Source organism: Cherax quadricarinatus, chromosome 11 (assembly GCF_038502225.1).
Source record: "Cherax quadricarinatus isolate ZL_2023a chromosome 11, ASM3850222v1, whole genome shotgun sequence".
Lineage (NCBI taxonomy): Eukaryota > Metazoa > Arthropoda > Malacostraca > Decapoda > Parastacidae > Cherax > Cherax quadricarinatus.
The window spans coordinates 22,533,001-22,549,254 of NC_091302.1; the positions used below are offsets into that span (position 1 = coordinate 22,533,001).

At 40.9% G+C, this 16,254-nt stretch overlaps 1 protein-coding gene across 1 annotated transcript in view; it reads left to right on the forward strand.

The window, feature by feature from the left end:
* The window catches only part of LOC138852537 (probable glutamate receptor), a 184,208-nt gene that overhangs the window by 125,782 nt on the left and 42,172 nt on the right, over positions 1 to 16,254 (forward strand). Inside the window, exon 12 of the mRNA XM_070083856.1 lies at positions 6,529 to 6,628. Coding sequence (XP_069939957.1) covers positions 6,529 to 6,628 — 100 coding nt within the window. The remainder of the gene's footprint in view (positions 1 to 6,528; positions 6,629 to 16,254) is intronic.

The window sequence follows — 16,254 nt, forward strand, 5'->3', positions numbered from 1 at the left end:
TTTCGGCGATCTGTCTAATACTCAAATCAGCATGTTTTCTAAGAGCTACAATACGTGCACACTTCATACATGTAACATCTGTCATGAGTTTCAGCAGCAATCATGAACTGAAAAGGAGAATTTGGAAAAACCACATTCACTAATAGAGCACACTTGCAGAAATAGCCTTACAGAACAACAGTCGTTGTAGCACTAATGAGAGTAGCAGAGTAACACCTTTTTATGTTGGAAGACCGCATTAAAATTAGCCGTAATCTACTAGCGCAGCATTCAAGCTTTTCTGATTAGATATACTGCAAAATGTCGGTTATTTTGTTAAAATTTAATTATTATATAATAACTTCATGATTTTTTTATTTATAAAGTTAACTAAACTTTTAATTACTTTGTTGTGACTGTTTTTTTGTGGGAAAGCATCTGGATATTTGACTGAAACATGGAGGACTGCAGTCTCATTTGGAACTTTAAGGGCATCTTGATTTGGGTTAGTTACGAAAATGTGGATTCGTAACAATATGTGACTGAGAAACAAGAAAGCATTCTGTGGAAAATTAAATTTATTTGGATGAATCTCATTAGATACATACCAGTAATTTTTAAAAGTAACAAAGATAATTATTCTTTATCAAGGTTACAGAGACATATAGGAATTTTAGGACACCTAGGTTGCAAAAATGTCCCCCTTCGATACCTACTGTCATATCTCCACAAGTCACTCTGGACCTATATTAATTTCAAATGAAATATACATTACAAGGAATTCTGGTAAACATGAATATAAATATGAGGATTGTATATTAAATTTAAAAAATGAATGCATATACATTGAAGGAGAATTTATAATAATAAGACTCACCAATTTGTCTGGAGACTACTTGGTGTATCATACACAAACTCCTGCCTAAATATGAAGAAAATACTAGCCAGAATTTCAACATAAATATAGACATCGACTTAGCTGGGGTTCTTTGACTGTCCTGTCCACTCGCCTAATGCTCACATTATGCAGGACTGCAAATCCAACAATTTCGGCTCCTATTTGAGAGGTTTTAAGCCCAATATAACCCCTAGAGCGACGAAAATTCTTCCGATTTTCACTAACGTTTGTCTCGGTCAATTCAAAACAATGGCGACTCTTCCCCAGCGACGCTCCCCCATTTTTCTGGTTCTTTATTTATTTACAAATTAATTTTTATTACCTACAATATGTTCCATCAATTTATATACAAAATACACTGTATTTTTGGAGAATATACAGTATTTTCCACACATTCGTCATGCATGTTGCTGTAGATATGGATATTCTATTGCATTTTTTCCATATTTCAGCGGGATCTTTCTTAGTCTACAACAGCAGCATATTCTTCAAATGATTCACATGAATCATCTTGCTCATTAATGGTCTTCGCTGGGTGGATAGTGTTCATCCGCAATTTCCATTTGAGTAAGAAGGATTTTCAAAAATGATAGCTTTTTTCGAAACGTTCGATGTTTTGCCATATATTATATATAGACTTAGTTTTACCTTGCATGATATCAGAGAGAAATGCAGCATTTCTATAGAAGTTTTCATTTAATAGTTCACGTTAGTGATGTTGGTCTTCATAAAATCCAATGATTTGTTCTCGTAAAAATAAAATTTTGACCAACATCTGTCTTTCCCTGTGATAGCCAGAGCACTAAAGAACGAAACTGCAAATCCGCACTGACTACCTCATCATCCAACTTAAGCATGTTGCCAGACTGACGATACCGTGTTCATTTGCACTAATATAAGTAATAATATATATAATTTTATGTAAAGTGTCACTTAAAATAGTAGATTTAGCTCAGATTTTTTTCTGAAATTAGGACAATGGGATCTGATAATTCTTTCTTTAGCTGTGCAATAAACCTTCACGTTTTCTTGTCATGGATGGTGCAGCACCGTCTGTATACACACTCACTAAATTACCCAAACTGAGTCCAACTTCGCGACATTCATTTTGAAAGTTGCTGAAGATATCTATTCCAGGTGTCGTGCCAGTATGGCTGCCCAAACAGAGTAATTCTTTTTAGCAAAGAAAATTCTCAGTTATGACATGAATAAAGTATAATAAAGTAGCATCGGTTGATTCATCCAGAGTTATCGAATAATATATGATTTCCTTTTGATTACTGCGTGAAGTTGTTCAGCTACGTTGAGGGCTGATTCATGCTGCCGATCACTTATGCTTCTTGAAAGAGACAGTTGTTTGTACTTGGAAACCTTATCTGGGTGTAAGCATCCTACTACTTCAATAAAGCTTCTTTTACGATTTCTGCGTCGATAAATGGCATAACTTTTTTCCAGGTATATAAGATGCTTTAGAGGTTGTTTCAGTGGTATCATTTTTTGGTCCTAACACTGCTTGGAATAATTGACGTTGCTTTTGCTTTCTATCTCTCAATTTCTGCAATGTAATCTTTCGTGCCTCTTCATCTAATCTGACATATTTGTGTTCCTATTATAAGTGGCACAATGCTGATATGCATTGAATTTCTACGCTTCAGATATTGTGGTATCACAGGGTAAGCAAATCATTTTATTTTGAGCAGAAACAACATAATATTCCAATTCCCAATCATCATTAAATGCTTTATTTTCTTCCTTCACCTTTCTTTTAGCCTTTTTTGACATGATTAGTTGAGGACATACAATAAAAATAAAAAAAATACATAAATAGTCATGCTGTATAATAATTCCGAATTTACGCTTCAAGTGGACAGTCACATACTCTTGTATTAAAAGACAATAATAGACTGGCCACATCCTCACCCTCCATTACCAACTTGTCTTGGCCTGGGTGATGGTGGTCAGGCAGGATATCTATTGTCTAAAGTCGTGTTAAGTCAATTAGGACCAAATCATGAGTGTAGCTGCTCAGGCGGGAAGGACTGTGTCCTCACCTCCCTCTGGCTGGGTGGTGGGTCAGGCGGGAAACCTGTTATCTGAAGCTCAAGTCGCATTAGGTCGGTTAGGACTAAATCATGAGGGGTAAACAAACCATACCACGGGTGGGGTTTGAACCCGCGATCAGAGTCTCAAAACTCCAGACCGTCGTGTTAGCCACTGGGCCAGTGGAGCCTATGCCAACATTCTTATGGTGTAGAAATATACCTAGTTGGATGAATCTTATTGAAGCTAGCTGACCCAGTGGCTTACGCGACGGTCTGGAGTTTTGAGACTCTGATCGCGGGTTCAAACCCCACCCGTGGTATAGTTTGTTTGCAGTCGTATTACGGTTTCGTGAGTCATGAGGGGTAACGTATTATCAATACAATAAAAAGAGATTTCTTAATGCAAAATTATGATCCATTCAGAAAGCCTAGAAAGCCGCGTGCTGCCTTAATTGGCGCAGATTCCCCCACCACTGCTCTGAGCTAACCCTGGCCTCTAATTGAAGATAATCAGAAGTAATACTGTATTACATTCCAGCAGAGGCACCAACTATAACTCAACTGAACTCCTTCCTTCGGTCCAAGAGTTTTAACAGTAGATTTATTCTTACCCCCCACCCTCAAGACTACATTGGCGATGAACTACAATTAAGTTAAAATGTACAGCTGTCAATGAATAAACAAAAGTGTGGACTAGGGGCTCGTACTGTATCAAGCAACATTCTCAGTGTTACTTGGTAACTGATGTTTGTAGCAATGATAGCTCAGTGGTTAGAGCAACGTGGATTTTGGCAGGCTAAACTTTACATATATCGCTATTTATTCCCTCATCTACGTCGTTTATATAAACTGTGAACAACAAAGGGCCCAACACTAACCCTGTGGAACACCATTTGTGATGCGTCCTTACTCCGTCAACCACGTCTCTATCCAAGAAAAACTCCTGTTCCGTGTGCCCCTACTTTCTTCAACAATCTCCGATGCGAAACTCTATCAAAAGCCTTACTAAAGTCCGTATATACAACATTATATTTATTACCATGACCTATCTCCTCAAATACATTAGTGAAAAAAAAATAGGAAATTCGTAAGAAAGTAACACTCCTTTGTAAAACCATGCTGAGATTCCACAATCAATTTATAGCTTAAAAGATGGCTTTGAATAGCCTCAGTAATTATTGATTCCATCAGTTTTCCCACAAAAGAGGTTAGGCTTAATGCCCTTTAATTCGGAGCTAAGGCCATGTGTCCTGTTTTGTAAACAGGTGTCACATTCGCCATTTTCCACTTATCTGGCACAATGCCAGTTTGTAGTGATATATTTAAAACAGTAGCCAAAGGTTTGCTAAGTTTCTACTTACTTTCCTTTATAACCCTTTCGGATTTATTAGACTTTAATTTATCTATTTGTCTAAATATCATATCACTAGTGACTTTGATCATGTATAACTTATTTTCGTTGTGCTCTACGTAATTTATTATTACTGGAATTTCGTTAGTATCTTCTTGGTTAAAAACTGTGAGAAAATGTGTTAAAGTCTCGACACATTTGTTTATCACTGTCAATCTGCTGACCGGAGTAGCTTTAGAACGGCCTTATCTTGTACCTAATCTTACTCTTATGTAACTGAAGGAAACCTTTTACGTTAATCCTCAAATCCCTTACAACTTTAACCTTATAATATCTTTTCTTATTCCTTTGTTTTTATTTCTCTTTTTAATTGAATATATTTGTATCTTAACTTCTCTTCTCCCCTTCTGATTCGCCTATAAATGCCTCTCTTTTGACCTATGAGATTATTTTATCCATTGTTTATCCATTTAGGGTTATTTTTGTTTCATATATTTTCCCAGTGTAGAACGTAAGTAGTCTGGGCAGCTACTATAAAAATGTCATATCAGCAACCATCAACACCTACCCAACCCACAGTCAGGTTACACCAGTTAACCAACTCTGGTAATTTCTCAGTCCTAGGAAATCGGCTAAGTGGAAGTCCGGGACATTGTCTTGTTTGTAGGTATTATGGTAATTCCATGATATATTGAATGATATGTTATCGCTTTCCCAAAGCTCATCATTATCCTTGTTGTCATAAACTGTTTTAAAAATCAGTGATATCAAAGAAGTTGAAAGTCGATCTTCAGTTAGTTGTTATTGCCATTAACTAATATTTCTCTATATAGGCATTAAAATTCTGGTATAACGTATGTATAAACTTTTTTGTGTGAATATTGTTTAAATCTTAATATTAAACCTGAATTAGCTGCCTTACTTAAAAGCAGCTTGAATGTCATTGTGGAAAATACTGTATATATTTTCCAGAAATACAGTAGTTATATGTAAATAGATGGCCATACTGTATTTAATAATATTTATGTCATAGAAAATGGGAAACTCAGCCTGCGTCTGCGCAGAAGAGAGTCGCCATTTTTGTTTTTGAATTGAGTAACAGACATTAGTAATGGGAAGAAATTTTCGTGCTCTAGAGGTTAAATTTGGGCTGACACCTCTCAAATAGGAGCCTAAATTGTTGGATGTGCATTCCTGCATAACTTGAGATGTCAGGCGACAGGACAGGACAACTCCAGGAACCTCAGATAAGCTGTCTAATTTATGTTTAAATTCTGGCCAGTAAATTTTTCATAAATGTAGGCAAAAGGGGGGGTCCTGTACATGACACATTAATCTCCAGTCAAATTGGTGAGTGATTTTAAGATATTCTCCTTCTGTTATGTAAATGTGTTTATATATAAACATTTTTTAATTTAATATACAGTCCACAAATTTATATATTTACCAGCATTCCTGGTGATGTATTTTTCATGTGTAATTAATAGGTCCAGAGCAACTTGTGGATATGACAGTGGTAAATATCGAAGGGGGGCATTTTTTGTGACCTAGGTGTCCCAAATTCCTACTTGTCTATGTAACTCTGATAAATAATAATTATCTTTATCATTTACTGTTATGTACATAATGAGTTACATACAGATAAATGTAATTTTCCACAGTCATTTATGAAATATTTTATATTAAAAACATAGATACAGAGGTCAAGATCAATAGATCAATATCTTCTTATGTTCTCAGTGATTTTAGAATATAAAAATTTGCTTGGTAGCCATTTTTTAAATTGCTTCAAAGGCCTACCAAAGTTGAATCTACTGGCGGTTCAATTTTAAATTGATTATATTGGGTTATAATAAGTGTGTTCATCTTAAGCCTCCCGACAAATTTTCATATGTGATGGGCGTGGCTAGGATGTAAACTGCCACGTGTAGTCTCCTACTTGACCAAAAATCTCACTTGGCGTCTTGCAGCTGTGAACAGTTTCCATATCTCCATTAACAATGTCATTTTGGAATATGTAACTATTCAGTTTAATTTTCAATATGTACCAATATGTTACATTTAAAGTTTTCTTCTGACTTGAAAATCTTCCAAAAAGGATAATCATTATTATTTATAAACTTTCCATTTTGAAATAAAGTGCTTCATTTATTACAAGACATATAGATAAAAAACTACATGTACATGTGTTTTACTTGAATAAATCTTATTAGTTTCTTTAGGACACTGTTAATTAATTTACTCGTTTCTCTCATTAGGACGTTGTGACTTTTATTTGTCCAAAGAGAGGTTCCTTCCAATGATTATGGCAATGATTGGACAGAAGAATAGTCCTCTCGTCCCAGCTCTCAGCAGGAGGTTGGTGCTGTTGTTTATTCACTAATATTCGCAGATGCGCAAGCACACACACACACACACACACACACACACACACACACACACACACACACACACACACACACACACACACACACACACACACACACACACACACACACACACACATATATATATATATATATATATATATATATATATATATATATATATATATATATATATATATATATATATATATATATATATATGTATATATATGTCGTGTGTGTGTGTGTGTGTGCGTGTGTGTGTGTGTGTGTGTGTGTGTGTGTGTGTGTGTGTGTGTGTGTGTGTGTGTGTGTGTGTGTGTGTGTGTGTGTTTATATATATATATGTGTGTGAATGACATGAAGAGAGGGATAGACTCAGAAGTGTCCCTGTTTGTAAACGATGTGAAGTTACTGAGAAGAATTAAATCAGATGAGGATCAGGCAGGACTACAAAGAGACCTGGACAGGCTGAACACGTAGTCCCGCAACTGGCTTCTCGAATTTAACTCCGCCTAATGCAAAGTCATGAAGATCGGAGAAAGGAAAAGAAGACTGCAGACAGAGTATAGGCTAAGTGGCCAAATACTGCAAACCTAGCTCAAGGAGAAAGATCTCTGGGTGAGTATAACGCCGAATACGTCTCCGGAAGCAAATATCAACCAGGTAACTGCTGTATCATATGGGCGCCTGGCAAACCTGAGAATAGCGTTCCGATACCATAGTAAGGAACCGTTCAAGACACTGTACACTGTGTACATCAGGCCTATACTGGAGTATGCAGCACCATTTTGGAACCCACGCCTAGTCAAGCACATCAAGAAATTAGAGAAAGTACAAAGGTTTGCAACAAGGTTAGTTCCAGAGCTAAGGAGAATGTCTTACGAAGAAAGGTTTAGGGAAATAGGCCTGACGACACTGGAGGACAGGAGGATTAGGGGAGACATGATAACGACATACAAAATACTGTGAGGAATAGATACGGTGCACAAAGACAGGATGTTCCAGAGAGGGGACAGAGAAACAAAGAGTCACAATTAGAAGTTGAAGACTCAGATAAGTCAAAGAGATGTCAGGAAGTATTTCTTCAGTCATAGAGTTGTCAAGAAGTGGAATAGTCTAGCAAGTGATGTAGAGGAGGAAGGAATCATATATAACTTTAAGACGAGGTATGATAAAGCTCTTGGAACAGGGAGAGAGAGGACCTGGTAGCGATTAGTGAAGAGGCGGGGCCAGGAGCTGAGTCTCGACCCCTGCAACCACAATTAGGGGAGTACAATTAGGTGAGTACACACACACAGATCATCTGTAAACAGGGACACTCAGAAGTGTCCCTGTTTGCAGATGATGTGAAGTTGATGAGAAGAATTCGATCGGACGAGGACCAGGGAGACCTACAAAAGGGTCTGGACAGGCTGCAGGCCTGGGCCAGCAACTGGTTCCTGGAGTTCAACCCCACCAAATGCAAAGTTATGAAGATCAGAGAAGGGCAAAGAAAACCACAGACAGAGTACAGTCTAGGGGTCCAGAGACTACAAACCTCACTCAAGAAAAAGGATCTTGGGTTGAGTATAACACCAGGCACATCTCCTGATGCACACATCAACCAAATAACTGCTACAGCATACGGGCGCCTAACAAACCTAAGAACAGTATTCCGACATCTCAATAAGGAATCGTTCAGAACCATGTACACCGTTTACGTTAGTCCTATATTGGAGTATGCAGCACCAGTTTGGAACCCACACTCAGTCGAGCACGTAAGGAAACTAGTCCCAGAGCTAAGGGGCAGGTCCTACGAGGAGAGGTTAAGGGAAATCTGCATGGCGACATTGGAGGACAGGGAAGATAAGGGGGATATGACAAGGACATGTAAATACTGAGAGGAATCGACAATGTGGACAGAGACAGGATGTTCCAGAGATGGAACACAGCAACAAGGGGTCAAAATTGGAAGTTGAAGACTCAGATGAACCACAGGGATGTTAGGAAGTATTTCTTCAGTCACAGAGTTATCAGGAAGTGGAATAGTCTGGGAAGTGATGTAGGAGAGGCAGGATCCATACATAGCTTTAAGAAGAGGTATGATAAAGCTCATGGAGTAGGAAAAGTGATCTAGTAGTGGCCAGTGAAGAGGCGGGGCCAGGAGCTGTGATGCAACTCCTGCAGCTACAACTAGTTGAGTGCCTACATACACAACACAACACACACACACACACACACACACACACACACACACACACACACACACACATGATAACGACATATAAAATACAGCGTGGAATAGACAAGGTGGACAAAGACAGGATGTTCCAGGAAGGGGACACAGAAACAAGAGGCCACAATTGGAAGTTGAAGACACAAATGAGTCAGAGAGATATTAGGAAGTATTTCTTCAGTCATAGAGTTGTAAGGCAGTGGAATAGCCTAGAAAATGACGTAGTGGAGGCAGGAACCATACACAGTTTTAAGACGAGGTTTGATAAAGCTCATGGAGCAGGGAGAGAGAGGGCCCAGTAGCAACCGGTGAAGAGGCGGGGCCAGGAGCTAAGACTCGACCCCTGCAACCACAAATAGGTGAGTACAAATAGGTGAGTACACACACGCACACACACACAAAACCTCATGCATCAACACGTCAGGGACACTACTAGAGAGAGAGGGGAGGAAGAACCAGCAAGACTGGACCTTGTGTTCACCCTGAGCAGTTCAGACATTGGGAACATCACATATGAGAGGCCCCTTGGAGCTAGCGATCCATGTGGTTCTGAGTTTTGATTACGTAGTAGAGTTGCAAGTGGAGAGGGTAATAAGAGTCGAGTGGGAAAAGCCAAACTTTAAAAGGGGGGGGGGGGACTACACAGGTATGAGGAACTTTCTGCAGGAAGTACAGTGAGACAGAGAGCTGGTAGGAAAGTCAGTGAACGAAATGATGGAATATTTAACAACAAAATGTAATGAGGCAGAGGAAAGGTTTGTTCCCAAGGGCAACAGAATCAATGGGAAGAACAGAGTGAGTCCTTGGTTTACCCAAAGGTGTAGGGAGGCAAAAACTAAGTGCACCAGAGAATGGAAGAGGTACAGAAGGCAAAGGACCCAGGAAAATAAGGAAGTCAGCCAAAGAGCCAGAAATGAGTATGCACAGATAAGGAGGGAGGCCCAGCGACAGTATGAAAACGACATAGCATCAAAAGTCAAGTCTGACCCGATACTGCTGTATAGCCACATAAGGAGAAAGACAGCAGTCAAAGACCAGGTGATCAGGCTGAGGAAAGAAGGTGGGGAACTCACACGCAACGATCAAGAGGTATGTGAGGAGCTCAACAAGAAATTTAAGGAAGTATTCACGGTGGAGACAGGAAGGACTCTGGGAAGACAGGACAGAGGGGGACACCAACAGGGAATGCGCCAACAAGTGCTGGATACATACGCACAACTGAGGAGGAGGTGAAGAATCTGCTAAGTGGCCTTGATACCTCAAAGGCAATGGGTCCGGACATCTCCCCATGGGTCCTTAGAGAGGGAGCAGAAATGCTGCATGTCCCATTAACCATAATCTTCAACACATCCCTTGAAACTGGACAATTACCTGAGGAATGGAAGACCGCAAATGTATTTCCCATCTTTAAAAAAGGAGACAGAAAAGAGGCGCTAAACTACAGACCAGTGTCACTGACGTGTATAGTATGCAAAGTCATGGAGAAGATTACCAGGAGGAGAGTGGTAGAGCACCTGGAACGGAACAAATGTATAAATGACAACCAGCATGGTTTCATGGAAGGCAAATCCTGTGTCACAAACCTTCTGGAGTTTTATGATAAAGTAACAGAAGTAAGAGACGAGAGAGAGGGGTGGGTTGATTGCATCTTCTTGGACTGACTGCAAGAAGGCCTTCGACACAGTTCCTCACACGAGATTAGTGCAGAAACTAGAGGATCAGGTGCGTATAACGGGAAGGGCACTTCAATGGATCAGATAATACCTGACAGGGAGGCAACAATGAGTCATGGTGCGTGATGAGGTATAACAGTGGGTACCTGTGACGAGCGGGGTCCCACAGGGGTCTGTCCTTGGACCAGTGCTATTTTTGGTATACGTGAATGACGTGATGGAAAGGATAGACTAAAAGGTGTCCCTGTTCACGGATGATGTGAAGTTAATGAGGAGAATATAATCAGATGAGAATCAGGCAGACCATCAAAGAGACCTGGACAGGCTGAGCACGTGGTCCAGCAACTGGCTTCTCGAATTCAACCCTGCCAAACGCAAAGTCATGAAGATTGGAGAAGGGCAAAGAAGACCACAAACAGAGTATAGGCTAGGTGGCCAACGACTGCAAACCTCGCTCAAGGAGAAAGATCTTGGCATGATTATAACACCGAACACATCTCCGGAAGCACACATTAACCTGATAACTGCTGCAGCAATGGGCGCCTGGCAAACCTGAGAGTAGCATTCCAATACCTAAGTAGGGAATTTTTCAAGACACTGTATACCGTGTACGTCAGGCCCATACTAGAGTATGCAGCACCAGTTTGGAACCCGCACCGGGTCAAGCACGTTAAAAAATTAGAGAAAGTGCAAAGGTTTGCAATAAGGTTAGTTCTAGAGCTAAGGGGAATGTCCTATGAAGAAAGGTTAAGGGAAATCGGCCTGACGACACTGGAGGACAGGAGGGATAGGGGAGACATGATAACGACATATAAAATACTGTGTGGAATAGACAAAGTGGACAGAGACATTTGTTCCAGAGAGGGGGCACAGAAGCAAAGGGTCACTCTTGGAAACTGAAGACTCAAATGAGTCACAGGGATGTTAGGAAGCAGTTCTTCAGTTATAGAGTGGTCAGGAAGTGGAACAGTCTGGTGAGCGATGTAGTGGAGGTAGGTACCATACATAGCTTTAAGACAAGGTATGATATAGCTCATGGAGGAGGGAGAGAGAGGATCTAGTAGTGTTCAGTGAAGAGGCGGGGCCAGGAGCTGAGTCTCGACCCCTGCAACTACAATTAGGTGAGTACACACACACACACACACCCACACTCAGACTTACACACATGTATATACACACAAACACACATATACACCCCATATATGTACATGCAAATGTACATAAGATTTATATTTCATGGTAACTAGTAAACAAAAAAAATGGGATCCCAGAGAGTCAGATGAAAAGTCAGGGGTTCTGAGGAAGATTCTAGAAAGGAAGAATAGACAGCAGAACTCATGAAAAAGGAACAAAAGTGGGAAAGGAGGCTACAAGAGCTTAGGATGGAGGAGAAGATGGCTGCAGAGAACAAAAGTTAGGAGATACAAGCCACAGCTGCAGAGGCTAGGATATGGAGCTTAGAGGAGGGACTGAAAATGCTGAAATGGGTTAAGGAACCAAAGAGTAGAGTGTGCATGACATCAGTAACAGGCATATCAGCAACCAACTAGGGGACCAAAGAAAAAGAATGAGATAAGTCATACACAGAAGCCCTATCAGAACACCAGGGGGCAAGGAAAAGTCAAGTAGAAAAAGTGGCAAGCTGCTGGGTACAGAGACTGCAGACGGAAAGGGGACCGAACGAATGGAAAGAGACAAGTCACCTATAGAGGCATTTACAGACCATCAGAGCCTCAGAAATGTTAAGGAAATCAGCAATGGAAATATTTAAATTGGATCATAAAATACAAATGAAAATACAATGAGAGGATGAATGGGAGAGGTAAATCTTTGTTCACTAGCTTGTGGAGGCCGAAAGGGCAACTTACGAAAAAAGACGACAAGAGGAGGAAAAAAGGGTTGAAAATATCATGAAAGAGTTTGGAGAGGAAGACATGACCGAGCTAACAAATTTTCAGAGAATACGAGGGTTCTCAAGGGAAAGAAACCATCTAGTCAAATTAGATTTTCAAGTTAGAAACGGTGTGAAACAGTATCCGGTAGAATAAAGAACGATTAAGGGGCTCGTTAAATTATCAGTGGGTATACCTCGAAGGTGACACAACATGATAAGAAAGACAGACAGAAATTAAGAGAGAGGATAATAACTCACTCCAAACCGATAGCCCCCTTCCCCTGTCGCAAACTCCATCTTCACAGCAACCCTCTATAGTATCATGTCAGGTCACCCACTCCCCGAACCCCAACAAGCCCGCCAGACCACAGTATTAGATAAGAAGCTGAAGGTTTGGTACACCAACGCAGATGAAATAATAAAATAATGTGAGGAGTGGCAGGAAAGAATCATGAAGACATCATAAAACTCACCAACATGAAGTTCACGTGGATGATAACAAATTCAATCTTTCAATCTGTAAATCAGATCCTAGGGAAAGATAAAGGGAGAAGAGGGGGAGGACGAGTTGCCCTGCTCATCAAAAGCCAGTGGAGACTTGAGGAAATGCAAGGAATGGAGAGAATGGAAACAAGGAACTACATAGTAGGAACACTTCATGCTGGGGGTCCAAGGTGGTAATTGCAGTGATGTGCAACCAGCCACAGAATAGCAGGAGGCCAAGAGAAGAATATGATGAGAGCAACAGAGCAATGGTTGACACACTAGCTGAGGTGGCCAGAAGGGCCCATATGGGCTGGGTAAAGTTACTAGTTGTGGGGAATTTCAATCACAAGGAGACTGATTAGGAAAACCTGGAGCCACATGGGGGACCAGAAGCACAGAGAGCTAAGATGGTAGAGGTAGTACTGGAAAACCTCATGCATAAACATGCCAGGGACACTACCAGAGAGAGATAAAAGGATGAACCAACATGGTTGCACTTCAAATACACCTTGAGTAGTTCTGACATTGAGGACATCATATATGAAAATAGAAAGAGAAGCAGCATGAGTAGGATGTGCGAAGCCAAACTATAAAATATGGGACTACACAGGTATGAGGAATTTCCTCCATGAAGTACAGTGCAAGAGAGAACTGGTGGGACATGTAGTGAATGAAATGATGGAATACGTGACCATGAAATGCAAAGACACAGAGGAGAGGTTCTCACCTAAGTGCGACAGAATAGATGGGAAGGCTAGAACTAGCCCTTGGTTCACCCAAAGATGTAGAGAGGCTAAAACATTAGAGAACAGTAAAAAAAATAGAAAACAAAGGATCCGGGAAAATACCGAGATTATCCAGATAGCCAGAAATGAATATGCATGAATAAGGATGGAGGACCAGCGACATTACGGGAATGAAATAGTATTGAAATGAGAATGACATAGCATGTACTGCTACATCAGGAAGAAACAACAATCAAGGACCAGGAAATTAGGCTGATGAAGGAAGGAGAGAAGATCACAATATATGACAAAGAGGTATGTGAAGAGATTTAAGGAAATATTTTCAGTGCAGACTGACTGAACTACAATAAATTGGAATAGTAGGGTACACCAAGAAGTGCTGGACACACTACACACAACTGAGGAGGAAGTAAAGAGGCTGCTAAGTGAACTGGATACATCAAAGGCAGGTGGACCTGACAGCATCTCTCCGTAGGTCATGAAAGAGGGAGAAGGGGTGCTTTGTGTGCCACTAACAACAATCTTCAAAACATATATCGAAACTGGGCAACTTCCAGAGGTGTGAAAGACAGCAAACATAGTCCTGATTTTTAAGAAAGAAGACAGGCAGGTAGCATTTAACTACAGACCAGTGTCACCGACTTGTATAGCATGCAAAATCATGGAGAAGCTTATAAGGAAAAGATTGATGGAGCACCTAGAAATGAGCATATACGTGATATTCAGCATTCTTTCAGGGAGGAAAAATCCTGTGTCACAAGCCTGACAGGGTGACAGAAGTAAGACAGAAGAGAGATGGGTGGGTAGATTGCATTTTATTGGATTGTAAGAAGGCTTTTGACACAGTTCCACACAAAAGCCATGGTTTCTCTTGCAAGACACTGTCCCACACTGTTTCTGTCTTGAAAATCAGTTTGACATGTCAATTTTTGTCCTTCGAGTACTCTCCTATTCTCTGAAAATTTATTAGCTCAGACATGTCCTCTCCTGTCTGTTTGATGATATTTTCAATCTCTTGTTTTTCTTTCTTCCATCTTTTATCATACATTTTCCCTTCACTCTCCTGAAGATCCAGGAGAGTGAAGAGATAAAAATTGACCTCTTCCTCTCATCCTCTTAGAGCCTTTCTCTCTATGTCCCATTTATACATAGCCATCACCTTTGTTATTATTTCTTGAACCTCCTGGTGACCTGGTCATGCCTCTGCCTGGGGTCTGTCTCCTCCCCCTGCACCCCACTCACATACTGCTGTCCCTGTGCCCAACAGCATGCCCACTTCATTCCTCGATCATTCCTGGTGATCTGTTAGGGCCTCAATGTAAGTTTTGTCTAATACCTTTCCATTGAATCCCTCCTTTAATATTGGAGTATTTCCTCCAGTTGCCATTGCCCCTCTGGTTGTTGGCCCTATATCTCGTTCCAGTATATTTACTTCGTCTCCTTGTTCCCGTATCTTGGCTTCTGCAGCCTCAGCTCGTAACTCCCACTTTGTCTTCTCTGTCTCCATCTTGTTCTCCATTCTCATGGGAAGCTTGTCTAGATTGCTTTCCCACACTTGGTCCATCTTTTTCCACAGTTCTTCCATCCACTCTTCCTTCCAGGCCCATCTTCCTCTTGTCCTCTGAGTCTCTGACTTCCCCTCTGAGGCCTCATTTTCTATTTATATATATGTGTGTGGACCTCTGCAACCACCTAATTGTGGTTGCAGAGGTCGAATCAAAGCCTCTGGCTAACCCTCTTCACTGGTCGCTAATAGATCACTCTCTTCCTGCTCCATGAGCTTCATCATACCTCTTCTTAAAACTATGTATTGATCCTGACCCAACTACATCACTTTCCACACTATTCTAGTTCCTGACAACTCTATGAATGAAGAAGTACTTCCTAACATTGCATGCGTGCACTGTGTGTAAGCGTGTGTGTGCGTGTGTGTGTGTTTCAGTGTGTGTACTCACCTAATTGTGGTTGCAGGGGTCGAGACTCAACTGCTTGCCCTGCCTCTTCACTGACTGCTACAGGGTTCTCCCTCTTCCTGCTCCATGAGGTTTATCATACCTCGTCTTAAAAGTATGTATGGTTCCTGCCTCCACTACATCGCTTGCCAGACTATTCCACTTCTTAACAACTTTTTGGCTGAAGAAATACTTCCTAACATCCATTTGACTCGTCTGAGTCTTCAGCTTCCAATTGTGACCCCTTGTGCCTGTGTCCCCTCTCTGGAACACCCTGTCTCTGTCCACCTTATCTATTCAATGCAGCATTTTGTATGTCGTTATCAGTTCTCCCCTGACCCTCCTGTCCTCCAGGGTCGTCAGACCGATTTCCCTTAACCTTTCATCATAGGACATTCCCCTTAGCTCTGGAACCAGCCTTGTTGCAAACCTTTGCACTTTCTCTAATTTCTTGACGTGTTTGACGAGGTGTGGGTTCCAAACTGGTGCTGCATACTCCAGTATGGGCCTGACGTACAAAGTGTATAAAGTCTTGAACGATTCCTTACTGAGGTATTGGAACGCTATTCTCAGGTTTGCCAGGTGACCATATGCCGCAGGGGTTATCTGGTTAATGTGTGCTTCTGGCGACATACTCGGTATTATACTC